Source organism: Stegodyphus dumicola, chromosome 11 (genome assembly GCF_044657685.1).
Source record: "Stegodyphus dumicola isolate Sdum_Otavi_A_Nest chromosome 11, ASM4465768v1".
NCBI classification, from domain to species: Eukaryota; Metazoa; Arthropoda; class Arachnida; order Araneae; family Eresidae; genus Stegodyphus; species Stegodyphus dumicola.
Genome location: NC_140778.1, coordinates 136181304 through 136197662, shown reverse-complemented (window position 1 = coordinate 136197662; position 16359 = coordinate 136181304). Strand labels below are relative to the sequence as shown.

At 32.4% G+C, this 16359-nt stretch overlaps 1 protein-coding gene across 4 annotated transcripts in view; it reads right to left on the bottom strand.

Moving 5' to 3' along the window:
• LOC118183815 (NBAS subunit of NRZ tethering complex-like) overlaps positions 1 to 16359 on the bottom strand; it is a 255307-nt gene that overhangs the window by 102951 nt on the left and 135997 nt on the right. For all 4 annotated transcript variants that reach the window (XM_085827241.1, XM_085827243.1, XM_085827242.1 and 1 more), the window contains 3 exons: positions 12635 to 12722; positions 5861 to 5935; positions 2283 to 2434 (listed from right to left, as the gene is read on the bottom strand). In XM_085827241.1, coding sequence (XP_085683367.1) covers positions 2283 to 2434; positions 5861 to 5935; positions 12635 to 12722 — 315 coding nt within the window. The remainder of the gene's footprint in view (positions 1 to 2282; positions 2435 to 5860; positions 5936 to 12634; positions 12723 to 16359) is intronic.

Below are 16359 nucleotides of genomic sequence, written 5' to 3'. Positions count from 1 at the left end.
GACATGCGTGAGCAGCTACTCTCTCGAAGACACTATGGTCTCTCGCACCATGTTATTGCTACACTATTAAACTTTGAATAATATATTTTTTCTAAAATAAAATTTGAGAAAAATACTGAATTTGCTTTTAACAAAACCCGAAATTTTAGATTTGAGAAAGTAAAAAATCTGGAATTCCAGGTATAACTAAACAACAGTTACCCTTACTATGTAACAAAGTTACCATATATGTATGACAATAATGTGAAAATATTCATAAAAATTATCAACAGGACATACTATTAATTAAATCTAAAATTAAATCAATTAGATTATAATTAAATTAAAATGGAACTGAAGGTGACTGCCAAGGTTGTTGAACAACAGTAATTCATGAGTTGATGGTCACCAGTATGCATTTGTTTAAGTGTAAAATAAATTTAATAGCAGTAAATTTAGATAGCTAATTATAATAAAATTAAACCGAAACATATCAACGATTATCAGGAGTGTTGGTACAGCAGCCTATGGCTTGAGCTCACCAGTTTGAGGTGATGTAGCAAATATTGATATCCCCCCCCAAAAAGTTAATTATATACACATCACAAAATAATACAATCTCTTATTTCTGATCATGCAAGCATGTGGCAACTCTAGAAGTGGTTTCAGATACTTCTAACATTAGGATGATATTTTCTTCTTCTTTTAATTCCTTTTTAATGTCCTCTCTCTCTTTTTAAAAAAAAATTAAGGGACAGTGGAAACTGCTTGTCAACTTTGATCTTGAGATTGGCCTCTGCATGCAAATAAAGGAATATATAGGGAGATCACCAAAAATGGAGAATTAGATAACAATGAAATACAACTCATCATCAGTTGTCTTCTAACTTATCGAAATTCATATGGAAGCAGAGACAAGTCACAAAACACAGTAATTTAAATGGGAGTGGTAAAATAAATTGAATGATAATGATAACTGCCACTGGTGACTTACAGGCTGATGCATATCTTATTTCTGCAAGCATTTATTTAGTTTGAATCACATTTGGTGATTTATTACCTTTCTTTCTCCTAGCTACCATGAAATCTTTTTGGGTTTTATTAAGTAATACTTGTGCTTCGATTATAATACATTAGACATTTATTACAATTTTTTAACTATTGTATTTCAGAGTTTACTTTTCTGCATTAAGTTTATCATATACATACACTTTCTAGAAAGGGGAGAGGACAACAGATTATGAATTTACATCACAATTTCTTGATTTAATAACTAATAATGAGTAACCATTAAGAAATGTAGAGAAGCCCAAGCAATAAAGACCGCAAATTATCACAGACAGAACCACATGTTTCATAAAGTTAACTGCTACAAAAAATGAATTATTATATTATTCCATATGTAAGATAACTTCAAACGTAAGCTAAGCATTTTTTAATGTCAAATGCATTGAAAACAAAAGATTTGCATTTAAAGCTCCTTGCATTCAAGATTCAAGCTCGAACTGTAGAAGATGTAAAATTGAGGTGATAGCACATAAGATTGGTACAAATCTCAAATAAATCTCTGTCAATTTTGAGGGGGTTGACATAACTCCTCTTCATTAGGAGGGAAAAACATTTGCAGCTGAGGCAAAGTGAACAGTCACATAAATAAGGAAATGAATTGATGGGATAAAAACAAAATAGATATAATGTCATTTATTGAGTAAAGAAAGAAACTGAAAGGAAAAATCAAAGATAAGGCAAAGCTTTCGAAAACTTTAGAAAAAACTGGACAGAAAAGAAAATGTTATTAATGCAAGTAAATTTTTGAGAACGTGAAATGCTTCATGCAAATCTAATTCACAAGTTTAAAAAGCTTTGTAGATAATTTCAGCAGAACTAAAGCTAAATTTTAGTTGATGTTCACTTTATTATGGAAGAACATGATAACTATTTGTTTTAAAATTCAATTTGAGAGACCGATTATAATGAACACTGAAAAGTTACTTATTTGCCCTTTTAAAAAGTAGAACTTCATCTCCGCAATAAAAAAGTTCAACATTCTCTCAGTCTGGCCCTAAACTGTAGTTGCTATTTAATTAATTATGGAAAAGAATACGATTGCTACTTGCTTCAAAATTGGGTTTAAGCTACCAACTATAAAATATTTATTTATTTCTCCTTTTTGAACATGGATTCTGATCATAAAAAAATTTAATTTTTCATTACCACAATTTAATTAGTACCAGATTATCTACTATTGCAACTTGGTCTTATGACCTAAACATGAGATTAAATATAATTTTAAAACCACTTACTTTACAGCATCCTTCCAAAACTGGGCACTTTTCACAGATTTAAAAACAGTTTTAGTTGTTTGAGTTGTATTCTGCAAGATTTGGAATGTTTTCTCACCAGTATGCCACAAAGGGTTCATGCCATTAATATCAGTTTCCAATTCATCAGAAAGCTAAAGTGCAAGTGGAAAGAAAAAATTCATTCATAACTCCAAATTTCACAAATATCTCAATTTTATAAAAGTTTCATAATGAAATTTTTTAATAATGTAATAAATAAAATATGTGTCTAAAATGCTACAAATGTAAGTATAGTCAAACTGCGTCTCTGTAGCTTGTGGTGTAATGAGCAATTGCTTTATTTTTGAAACACCATTCTTATATGAAATAAAAATCATGAAATGGCTCTTTTTTAATAATAATTATTTTACGCTACATTAATTGTAAATAATTTCAAAATGTATGTTGTTTCTGCAATTTATTGCTGCAACAATACTAATTTTAGGATAAATAAGGATAGTTGAACAGCAAAAAAAAAAGGGCAAGTATACTTGTAACATGTTGTGATAATGATGTACAATAATAATTATTTTACGTTATAATTATTTTAAATAATTTCAAACTGTATGTTGTTTCTGCAATTTATTGCTTCAACAATACTAATTTTAGAATAAATAAGGATAGTTGAAACAGCAAAAAAAAGGGGGGGCAAGTATATTTATAACATGTTCTGATAATGATGTACACCCATGGTTCTCAATCTGTGGCCTGCGGAACACTTATGGTACATGAAGCCACTTCAATTGTTGCTAAAAAAATCAAATAGACAATTAAAAATTGTTGCAAAAGAAAATTCTGTGCAATATGTATTCTATATATGGGATTTTAATCAGCAAACGAGAATGATGACTGCTTTATAAAAGTAATGCTTTGAAGCAGAGACAGCTAACCTTCCATCCACCAGCAACACCAATTCATTTTCACCAGCAACACCATTTAATTTTCCCTTCTCTTCAGAACAGTTACTTTTGCAAGAAATGTTCCATTTTTTGGGCCCATTGCATCCTTAATTTTGAAAAGCTTTGCTCCCTACTTTTAAGCTTATAACTATTAACAGCGATCCAAAAATTTATAGAATTTTCTACTACAGAAACTATCTACTTTTGAGTCCCAGGCTCCACAAAAGCAGTTATTTTAGCAAAGTCATATTGTACATTAAAGATTTCCAAATAAAGATGCTTTTATTTACAGCATATATTCTTCCAAGCTAGTCAAAATAAAAAATAAAAAAATTAGAACAACAATATACTGAAATTATATATTGTTGTCACACAAATTATATTATTATTGGATTTTTATTGGTGCATTAAAGGGGTTAAGTCTGAACATTTTTTACCCCTTTCACTCTAGCTAGAGGATCATTCACCTTTTCTTTCCAAAACACAAAAAATACATATACATTATTTATTTAAATTTAGATTATTTTTTAATGTGATTTATAAATTTAGCAAAAAAAAAAAAAAAAAAAAAAAAAAAAAGGTTGATGGTGGTCTGGAGGTTAGAATTTTAGATCATTTCAGATATTGGATACTGTACATAAAGATTATAAATTTCTTTATTTCTTACTAAAGCTTGACACTTAATGGAGTTTTGATTCTAATAACGTCAATAACCCTGTAAAGAAATTACTAGAAATTTTCTTCATCACGGATTGGAGATGCTCATGGGGTTCTTTTCTTATTAATTTTCAACCAAGCAAGAAAAAGCAATTCACATACCAATGTATTTAAAAAAAAAAAGCAATCATTCTTGATGCAAACATTCATAATTCAGCTCCTTCATGTTTTGACAACTGCAAATCAAAGTTAAAATCCCTATGTTCAAGTTTTTGAATAAGATTTATATATTATTCAATTAAGCACTCAGAAGTGTAATTTCCCCCGGGCTGTTATTTTGTTTGATAGCAAAGCCGCTTTGCAGGCCATCTCCAACAATAAATTTTGCACTTCCGAACAAAGTTACAAATGTAGGAAGATTCTGGCCAACTCAATTGTCTTGCAGTGGCTTCCTGTTCATTGTGGCATCGAGGAAAATGAAACAGTCGATTTCTTGTCAAAGGAATGATTATTCTACGAAACACTATTAACCATATGATTTTCAATTATGTAAAACTCCTAATTAATTATAATTTAAGAGGAGATCTGCCTCCTCTCTATCAAACGAAGCTAAGGGAAAGGCCTGGAGATGTCTCATTAGTTCAAAGCTAGTTATTCCAAATTTTCCTTCTCCCGTAGCTGTGGTGTTATTTCATCTTTTGACTGGACACAATTGTCTGAATGCCTATCTTTTTAAAATTCATCTTAAGGACTCTTCTGTCTGTACTCTTTGTAACTCTGGACAGTCCATGGATAAGGAGCATATTGACAAATGCACTGCACTAATATCTTTCAACTCCATTATTCTTAAACATAGAAAAGCAAGATCAAGACTAATGGGCTAGTAGCCAAATATCTCACATTTGTATAAATAAATATAAATTGCAAATTAATAAATTCTTTACAGATTTTCAGGTGCACTGTTCATGTTAATTTTGAACAGCAATGAAAATAGAGTAATTCAATTTTCAAATAACTGACATCTGTAAATCTTTGGAACAAATACATAATTGAAATGCATCTGAGGGCCACATAGAATTCCTTTGTGGAACTGCCAGCTTCAGAACACAGCATAAACACATTTGAGATACTTTAGAATTAACTTCTAGCATGGCCTAATGTCTAACAATAGTTTTCTCAGAATGAACAAATAGACACAGACAATGATAAGTAGCAAATCTTTTCTTAGCAAGATGTAGATACCACTGTAATTTTCAAATTATCATACATTGAACTCTTGATTTCTAGGATGTTGGATTAATAAAAATGGGCATATCTGATGACCTATAAGAAGTCCTAATTTTACACCAATAGGTTTTTTTTCTTCTAGAACTTTGCCAAAATTCAGGTTTACAATGAAAGAACTGGTAATGTTAATAACACCCCGAAGAAAAAAAAAAAAAAAAAAAATCACTCAAGCATTTGCAAATATTAGTAGAGACACTGCTACCACTGAATTGAATATTACAATGATAACAATTATTTAGGTTTAAAAATTATATCAGGCAGTTAAAATGAAATAATTAGTAGAGAACACTGCTACCACTGAATTGAATATTACAATGATAACAATGATTTACATTTAAAAATTATATCAGGCAGTTAAAATGAAATAATTAGTAGAGAACACTGCTACCACTGAATTGAATATTACAATGATAACAATGATTTACATTTAAAAATTATATCAGGCAGCTAAATGAAATAAATATTCTAGGTTGACATGGTGAAACCAGGTTTAAACAGATATAAAAGTAAACCTCTACTTTTATGTACATTTAAAAATGGTTTCAGTTAGTAGTTCACATAGTGAAATTTACTAATTTTGATACATATCTTGTTGACAAAAATAAATACATATTAAATTTACACAAAATACAATGCAGGTTAAATTTTATAGCTTTTGCTGTATTAATGACATAAAATTAATTAAAAAAATATTACAAAATTTTCAGACTTGCTGGAAGGCAGGTGAATGACATCATCACCCATGAGATATTTGACTCTCCCTTGCAATACCTTAAAAAAAAAAGTTCACATGATACAATTTCTAAATATACCTAAGTTACTCATCAGTATTCACAATTTTTAGGTATCACATTAAAGCATGTTTAAATGGGAACATAGTCCAGCTTAAAAAAGATAGTTATATACTTAAACATACAATAATTCTATAAATTTATAAACAAGTCTACAAATATACATTTCTAATAAGATGTAGAACTGTCAACTTCACTTATAGTGGCTTGGTTTATTTGACTATGGCAATTACTATTTATTACAATTTATTTTATATTTGACTATTTATTACATCCAAAATATTTCCACTTGAATTGAACAACTATTAATAATGATGAAATAATATGCATATAATATACATCCATTAAATTAAATAAATAACATTTATTTTACATTACCTAAATTTGCATGAAAACAGACCATTATGAGTTGCAATTTTCTACAAACACTTCTGAAAACATAGTCTTCCCACAGTTTAATAACAATTCAGCTATTTAACACTTGATTCTACATTCTCTATGCACAGTCCTAAAACTTTAGTGCATTCTGTAACGATTCAATATATTTTTCAAAACTGGAGGTATTTTTCAGTACTGCCTTCTGATTATGATTCTTTTTCTTTTTACTTCCTTGTACAAAGTAAAAAGGAAGTACTGCAATCACGAAAAATTCCGTATTTGCGACAAGGCAAAAATGCATAAAACCTTAAAATATCCTCGTAATCACATAAAATTTTAATCACAAAATATTCCAACAAAAATATCCAATTAAGAATGCATTTTAATGATGCTTTTGCGTGACATCTGTACATAAGGACAGGGTAAAGGACTCTTTTCCCCCAAACGGTTTATAAAATTGATTTTAAATGGATTCAGAAGAGATACTTTTGCAACGTCTGTACGTAGGCACGTATGTACCTCACATCGTGTAGCCTAGAACTTTGAAATTTTCTATATAGGGCTGCTATAACGTCCAGTTGTGCACCTTTTTTTTTTAATCGCAATTGGCTGTACCAAAAGTATATACAGTCAAATAACGAAAACCCGCCGACCTGAAATTCGCATTACCTCTCAAAATATAAACATTTAGTTTATAGGTTTCGGAAACCACAACATTGAAAAAATACTTACCGAATAATGACATCATAATTACCGAATGATAATGAGTCATAATGGAAATACCAAATTATTAACATTAAAAAAAGTTAAAAAAAAATAAGATAAAAGTTTTTTTTTTTCTCTAATCTCTGCATTGAGGTAACAAAGCAGACAATTCACTCAACTCTTTGCTCAAGTTCATGATTCACGTTGTTGTATTTTCTGAGCTTTGTTATTTCACGAGATTGTTTAGTGCTGCCTTTTTTTTATCCTGATATTTTGTGGATAAATTAAGATTATTTTAAATTTCAGCCCTTTTTAATACAATGACAGAAAAAAACGCATTCATGATTTTACTGCTTGCAACGTTGAAAAACGTAAACATGCTGCATTGACGGTAACGCAAAAAGTGCAAATTCTGTAAAAGATGGAGGCAGGTGCTACTCCTCGATTTATAGCAGAATGGTATGGAATTGCGACAAAATTGTGTATGATATATGGAAAAATAAAAAGCTGTTGAAATTTTACAGCAACAGTGATTCTAACAACGGAATCTGAAACCGGAAATCTTTGCATGAGGCGAAATCGGCAAACCTCGATGCTGTGTACATAGTACAATGAATAATATAATCAATTTATATATGTAATAATAAATTATTGCAATAATGTATATAATAATTTAATTAAATGTATCTAATATGTCTTATTTATTTTGCACTTTTAGTCCGAATATTATGCTTTATCTTTTCTGTACTGAAATCCGCACAACCACTCTGTTACGTGGCTCGAATTCAGTTTTTTTACTCTTATATGCTTGCAAATTATGTATTTTTTGTTTAAAAATGATTGAGTCATATTGTTCTTATCTTCTGGTTAAGGTTTTTATGCCTTTAGTTAATCTTAATAATGCAATAATTGTAGAATTATCAACAATTTAGTACCTGTAAGTAACGTAGTTGACATTTATTTACATTTGAAACTCTTCAGTAGAATAGTGATCTAAGTCAGTTTCTGCCCCTTCAGGATATTTTTGCCAAGTGGGACCAAAGGTAAACTTTCAGTTTTTATCCAAAAAAAAATCTGCCTTTTTCCCTGCTAACTGAATGGCTTATTTTTGCATAGAAACTCTAAATTTAATTGTAAAAATTGCTTTTATTTGTTTGAACTACATTTGGTGTTTTATGTTTCCCTATATTTTTCAATTTCTAACGAAGATATTTTGAAGTTTTATGCATTTTTGCCTTGTCGTGAAGTCGGAACTGAATTAACTGAAAGAGAACCTATCTCTAACGAATTTCGAGGAAATAAGTTTAAATGAAATGCAGCAAAAATGTGTATAATTTAATATTCCATATAAAGAAGTCATGTGGTGTCTGCATCAGATTTTTTTCCATGATGGCACTTGTCTTTGTCTTCAGAAGAGTTTCACATTACAAAATTTCAGTCACTATATGAAATGCTCAGCTTCATTGAAATTTGCATGGCTCGATTCACTTCAAATTTCGTACCATACAGCATTTAAATGAACCTTCCTGAAAATATTTAGTGATCTTTGATTCATTATTGCTAGAGCACCAGCAGCACTAAAACAGGCTTTTACATCTCTAGAGAAGGAAGCTCTCAGGATGGGCCTGAGAATTAATGAAAATAAAACAAACTATATGCCATGCACTAAAAACAGACTTCAAGGACACTCACTTAGAAATTGGAGAATATAAATTTAAAACTCCTTCCCACATTTTAGTCTCTGAAATTAACAACAGGAACAATATTGTTACAAAATGTCCAGCTGTGGTAAGATAGTTTCCCCGCAAAGCAGGTTTAAAGTTGCCATAAAATGGCAGGGGAAGCCAGGGTTGCCATATTTGGCATGAAATCGCCCATTTGGCAATATGCCATAGACGAATAGAGAACCTTCTGGAACAATTCTCACTGGTTTGGCTCAGAATGCTCTTGAACACAAGCCAAACGCTATACAAACCCTGATGGTACACAGAGTTGAGAGTCAGATAATAGTCGAGTCAGTGAGCGAGTGTCTCGTAGTCTAGTGCCGAGTTGGTTGTCGAATGCACAGAGAGAGTCTCTTAGTGTATCGCAGGTTAGTGCATCGTTGAGTTTCGTCTTAAAGTGTGTTGAGCTCCGAGAATGACCAAACCAAGTCGGGAGCTGTACTTTTGTGTACCATCGAGTGCATTGCGAGTTGTAGCATGGAGAGTCTTGAGGGTATGTAGAGTTCCGAGAACAACTAAGCAGACTCAGGGGCTGTACTCTGGTGCTTTGCTATGAAGCTATCTTCACCGTTATAGCCTGAAGGCTGTGTCATTGATTGTTTGTGCGTTTATAGTAGTTTTTTGGCAACTGTAAACAGGAGCTGTCCTGAGTAATACTGGCTAATGAATTGTATTTCAATACTTCATCAAGTGTGGTCATATTCTCACCAAATCCACAAACCCATATGTAAGAAAAACTTAACAATATTATTACAGAAATACAATGCTTCAGTGGAATACAAAAATATATGAAATGAAGTGTAATTCAAAGAAAAACCAACGCTTTACAGTATAAGAGCCTTACAAGACCAATTTTGATATAAGCACGTGAAACTTGGGCCATGATGTGCACAAATGAGGACATGTGCATTTTTGAAAGGAAGGCTTTTAAGTATTTTTGGAGGAATATAAAAAGATGATGCATGGGTTAGTGGATCAGATTTGAAGCTATATCACTCATATAATGAACCTAATGTCATTAACTTTGTTAAATGCCAAAGAATAAAACGGACAGGCCACGATATCAGAACAGATGAAGATCATGCAACAAAAAAGACTTTAGTACCAGAGCAAGAGGAGATGGAAAAATAGCAGACCAAACCAAAGATAGGTAGACTGCCTAGAAAATGACCTACTGGTCTTAAAAACTGAAAACTGGAAAATGCTAGCAGGATGAAGATTGGCCTGGAAAAAGCTTTTTGAGAAGGCCAAGGCCCACTCTGGGCTGTCGGGTCATTTAGGAAGGAAAGAAGGATCACTGATGCATTCTCCACATTTTGCTAGCAAAAAGAACATTTTTCTGAATATTTATTGATGTGCTCTGCTTTGATTCCGAGGCTTCAGATAAATCAAGTATTATTTTCCTTCTCTAATAGGCTTTTAAAATTACAAATTGTACACTGACTTGTGAGTTGAAGGACTAAAGTGGTGTTTGCAAACAGTAATATTAATTTAAACGGTTTTGAGGTTTTCAATATGAAGATGAGTTAGACATTGTCCATCTGAAGTAGCATTTTTCTTTCTTTCATTCACAACTATTGACTGCACTGACAAAATTCTTCCTGAAAATTTGACAATTCATCTAGAATTTATTTTATAGCTAATAAATTGTTGGGAGCCCCTTGATACTTGTAAAAAAAAGTCAGGCTCTTACATTTTTCTATTAAAAGCAGTTTCTTCATCTTTGATACCCTAGCCTAGTGGTCTTCAACCCGTCGCCCGGGCCCCACACTTAAATTTGAAGAAGAATTGAAGAATTTTAAGGAATTTTGATTTCAAGAAAAATTACCTTGTCAGCTTTTTGTCATGGAAAACTTTTTTTCTCTTATTCTTGATATTTAAAACATTTTATTGACATGCCTGATATTATTTGAGATATAATTTCCTGAAAATGACGAAATTTTCAAAAATTATACTTTATCTTATGTAATATGTGTTCCAACTTAACTTCAATTAGAATTTATAGATTTACAGTGTGACTCTGCAGTGAAATGCAAGTTTCTTGAAAATCCTACATTAATTGATTTTTATTTGAAGTATGTGACCGAAATCTGTAACACTATGTCTTCGCTTAGAATCAATTGCACATATCTGAAAAAACTCGTCAGTTTTTTCGTACATTTTTAAAATACTTTTCCCTTTTCAACTTGAATATTTTGAAACATTAATTCATGAATTAGCTTTTGGCAGAAAAAGGTGAAAAGAATCTAAATAACTTTCTTTTGTCCTTCACAGCACTTAAGAACTATGTAGTAAGTTACAGTAGTCTTTTCATCACGTTCTTTCAAATATTTCTGAGAAAGTTTCCTCCGAGCTAAGTAACAATATCTAAATTTTCTCCGTTCACAATTTTCAATGACACAACTGCTGGGACAAAATGTTTATTTTTGAAGCCAGTGTGATACTTTTTGCTTTTAAAAAGCCCTTGCAATTGATACTTATGTTGTTCATTTCTGAAGTTAAATTCAGAATAATTTATTGATGTTTGGCAAAATATATGCTCTCAGCTTTTCTCTTCAGATTCCAAAATGTTAATGCCTGTAGTTTCTGTGCCGTTTGAACTCTAGAACTATTTTGCCAGGAAGTATTCTTCATTAGCAGTGGACATAACAATAGCTGTAAGAATTTAAAGTAATGTTACAGGAATTAAGAATTCTAATTTCAATTTCTAAACTGCATATATGTTATGTAATACTCTGATAGCATCCATTCTTTTATCTGGTTTTAAATTCTGAAACGATTCATGAGTGCATTTATTAAAATTCCTTTTTTACCAAAACTTTCTTTCAGAATACTTATTGCCTTGTCATAATTTTTGCCAAATAGAGTTAAGCTTTTAATTTATATTAAATATGTATCCACTAGTAAAGATTTTGAGGCAATTAAATTTGTTTACATCTTTTAAAGCAGAATTATTATGCAAGGTATCCTGTATTTTCTATTTCATACTCTTTTTTGTCTGTAACTGCAGATTCAATTTAAGTGTTTAATTTTAATATATCACTTTCATTTTCATTTAAGTTCTCTTCTAATAAAGCAAATTTAATAATATCCGATTCCATTTCATTTTCACGCTTAACGACCGGTCTTGTAAAAGATGCTTTTAGGATTCCACGTTTCTTTGTTTAGTGCTTTTAACTTACCCATCTTATAACCAATATTCACTGATTAAAATAATAAAAATGCTTAAATCATAATCTGTTTAAAGGTCATTGGTAACACGGGTCTCGGCACCATTTTGTTATCACAGAAGATTATGATTCAGTGAAGTTAAGGGTTGTATTTGACACTTCCTCACATGCTCATGACAGTCTATTTTTAAGAGGTTGCTTGCATTCAGGACCAAATTTTAATCCTGAATTATTAGATTTGCTGATTAATTTTTGTCAACTTCAAACAGCATTTGCCAACACCAGAATATTCATCTCGTTTCTGTCATTGCCATTGCTTATCAATCAAAAAATCTGAAAAAGCTGCACCCTTTTGTGGCTATTAACATGAAATTAGAACAGTATGTACAACATTATATGTATATATATATATAGTTATATAAATTTAAAATAAAGTAATTAAAAGTAAATTAAAAAGGCTATGACTTGCGGTAAAGCTGCAAAGTAATAAATCAATAATTCATAATAATTTATAGTAAGAAAACTTAGTCACTATCAAAATATAAACAGCATTGTGATAGATAAATCCAATAGCTGTACTCAATATAATTAGTTTGTAAGTTATTTTAAAGAGCTGGGCTTAAAATGTAACTATCATATATTATTAGTAATTAAAACCATAAAAATATTTATAAAAGAGTGAAACAATCACATCCTATTTACCTGCAACTGCAATTCTGTTCGACTTTTCATTATTGCTTTCATCAAGTCATCAGAACAATAGGCGAGGGAAAATGATAATAAATCAGACCTAGAAATAATAATAAAGAAAGCTATAGCATTTTCAGCTTTTATTAATAGATGGTGCCATCACTACATCCTTTTATAAATACGACTATATTCTCATAACAAGATGTTAGTAGTATACACCATTGCTATGAATTTTTGCTTGTCTCATTGTTCAAAAAAAGAAAAAGAGAGAGAGAGAGAAAACGGCGTCTGAAAACCTCTCAAAAGGGTTAAAATAATATATCATTATTTTCATGACATACAAATTGTTTATAATGCTCTTCAAATTAATATTTAACAACTGTACCTTTACATATTACAAATATCAGTAAATTAAACATTTGCATTTTTACAATGCTTAAAAAATTCCTCCTAATAATTACACTTATCACATTTTTTTATAAAAGATTTCATTAATGGCCTTGGATAACAACCTTGATTTTTGAAAAGAAATAGTAAATTTCATTTGAATTTATAATTAATAAAATAGAGACAGAATTTGACCTTTAGGTGCAATTCTGCAATGCTGCTTTTACAGTGTTTAACATGTTAATGCAAATTGTTATTTAGGTGCTCAATTTAAAACGATATCTCTTAAAGATGTATTTCTCTGTACATGAAAACTCACGGCAAATAAAACTTTTGTCTACAAATATTTTATACAATAATTTTATAAAAACAAGGTGACTTTAATCCTAAACATCCTCTTTGAGACCTTTCTTATGCAAACCTCAGTGGGATTCAAGTATGTGATTTTTTAGTTGCCTCACATTTTATGTTATGCAGTGACTTCAACAGTCCAGTGACATACACAGCCTCGAAGTGAGTCATGGATATATCTTACTATGGTAAAAATCCATGGAGATTTCTGTATTAATAACTGGAATATTAGTTTAAGTGACCACCAGATTATTTCATTTGAATTAGACAAAACCTTAATTCCGCAAAGTAATAAACAGAGAATGAAACTGTATTAGACTCATGAGGTTCATGTACTTATTTTTAACTAATATTTAATTTTAAGTTGAAAGACTTTCCTATCACTCTCTTTTCACCCATGCTTTTCATGCCAGATGTAAATGATGTAACAAGCATTTATCCAGATTAAGGTAGAAATAAGTGCTATTTAAACAAGAGTTTCAGAAGTTAAAGTGCATCTGCCTAGTTCAGGCCACGTTGTGCTGCGAGTTATTAGCGATTTGATTCTGTGGCATTGAATGCTTCTTGCTATTTGGCTTGTCTCACCAGTTTTTCTACAAACCAGAGCCTTTCCTGCGCATTAAACTATTCTGTGAGCCTTTAGGCTAATCTACCACACTTGAAATAGGTTAATATAATGTATTTCTGTTAAGCCAGAAGTGCTTGGCTTGTGTAAATGCAAGTTGGGTAATTGTTAATTTTGTATTCGAATAAAAGGGCTATTTACACCCTTCTTCTCGCTTTGTCTGTCTGCAGCTTAAGATAAGAGGATTATTTCTCTGTAGTCTTTCTAAAGTTCACCACTTTATACTATCTAACCCCTTCGCGCTGGGTAGTGCAAATGCGCGCTTATCGCGGAGGCTGGCAGTGTCTTACGCGAGCGTCTGTCCAGGGCCGGTGGCTTTTTTTTCTATTAAGCCTAAATCCATGAAATTTCCGAAGTATCAACGCATTGTTTAATAATGCTCTATAGAGTATTTAAATGGCTTATGCTTTATAGATATTTTTATATATACTTTAATTACCTTATTTCTTGTTTATTTTATTTTTACACATTTTATTTTCATTACTCACCATTTTATGACTTTTAACATTATACATCTGAAAACTAAATATATTACTTAAAATTCTCTTTTCGTATGAAAAATTTGAAAACAGGGATCTACACACAGTCCTACGTTACATTCCTTGCACTCGTAATAACTCATTTGCCGTTTTGGAGGATTTTTCCGGGAATGTGAACAAACGAAGCATCGTCGTCTCATTTTCTTATCAGTCTCTTCTGAACAAAGTTTTGGAAAATGTCTTTCAGTTAATCTTTCAGAATCAATATCAGAATATCAGAATTTCAGAATCAATATCTGAAATATTTTGCATCATTTCTGCTATTTCATGCTCTGTTAAACATTTTTGACGCTTCGACATTGCAACGGTAAAAACAGAAAGAATTCACGTCTAACAAGATCTAATTATTTTCTAAATGCTGAACTGCAAACCGAAATACCTAACACTTTAGCGAAAATAAAACTTCTCTACTTACAATAAACAACTACCACATGCGAATTTAAAGAGATGTCATAAAGCACGCCATTCGTAAAGATTTATTTCCCCTTTTGTTTATATAATCAAAAACACGTGTATGTGAGTCATGCTTCTCTCATTTCGAGTAGAAGGTCTAATGTACACTGGTGTGCAAAAATTAAGGACGAGACGGTTTTTTCAATATAACTTTGTACAAAAGCTTTCCAAATCAACACATTTAATACCGTAAGATCCCCAATACGTAAGGACGTGAGTAATGTAAGCAACACTTACTAAAAGAGAAATCAGAGGGATAAAAAGAAGCTTTATTGAAAAAGTAGCATGGAGCGCAATGCGACCGAAGGCCGAAACATCCGTGATGGGTGTCCAGCAAGAAACATCCGGTCTTTAATAGGGGATATGATCTCCCCTGACTGCTAGGCAGGTTTCACAGCATCTGCCCATCTTGAGAATGAGGGTGTCAATGAGTTGTTGAGGCATTGCTGCCCATTCATCTTGCAGCGCCAATCGAAGCTCCGGAATCGTTACTGGCGGTAAGGTACGAGCTGCCAAGCGTCTGCCTAGAAAATCCCATATATGCTCGATGGGATTGAGATCCGGAGATCGTGTCAGCCAATCCATATGTTCAATATCCTCACTCTCTAAGAGCTGTTCGGCAGCTACTGTGCGATCACATGGTGCATTGTCGTCCATGAAAAGGAACTGTGGATCCATAGCGCCTCTAAAAAGACGCACATATGGAAGAAGAATCTCGTTACAATAACGGGTCCCGTTGACTGAACCTGCGTCGAAGGTGTGAAGGTCTGTACGACTACCAAGCATGATGCCTCCCCAAACGAGAACACCGCCACCTCCATACCTGTCCCTTTCAATGATGTTCGAGGGATGATTGCGGCTTCCCCGCTCTCTCCAGATGAGTATGCGATGAGAATCGCTACTCAGACCGAATCTGTTCTCATCTGTAAAGAGTACTCGTCCCCATTCATTGTCTCTCCAATTCCGGTGTTCCCGGCACCACAGAGAATGCCTTCTCCGATGGGCAGGCGTTAGAGGTACACACCGTACAGGGTGTCGTGCAAACAGACCACCACTGTGCAGTCTTCTGGCCACGGTAAAACGCGATATCGGTCGTCCAGTCGCCTGTGTCGTGTGTCTAGCGATTTCTCCCACTGTCTGCTGCCTGTTTCTTCTGGCCTGTAAGGCAATATACCGGTCATCTGCGGGTGTGGTTTCTCGTGGATGACCACTACTAAACCCCCGGATAGCTGTTCCTGTAGTTTGAAATTGTCTCCAAAGTCGTGAAACGATGCTGTGAGCAATTCCGAACTCTGCAGCCACACTTGTCACACTGCGGCCTTCCTCCAACTTCCCAATGATTCGACCTCGGGTAAAAGCATCCAGATGTTGTCTAACAGATT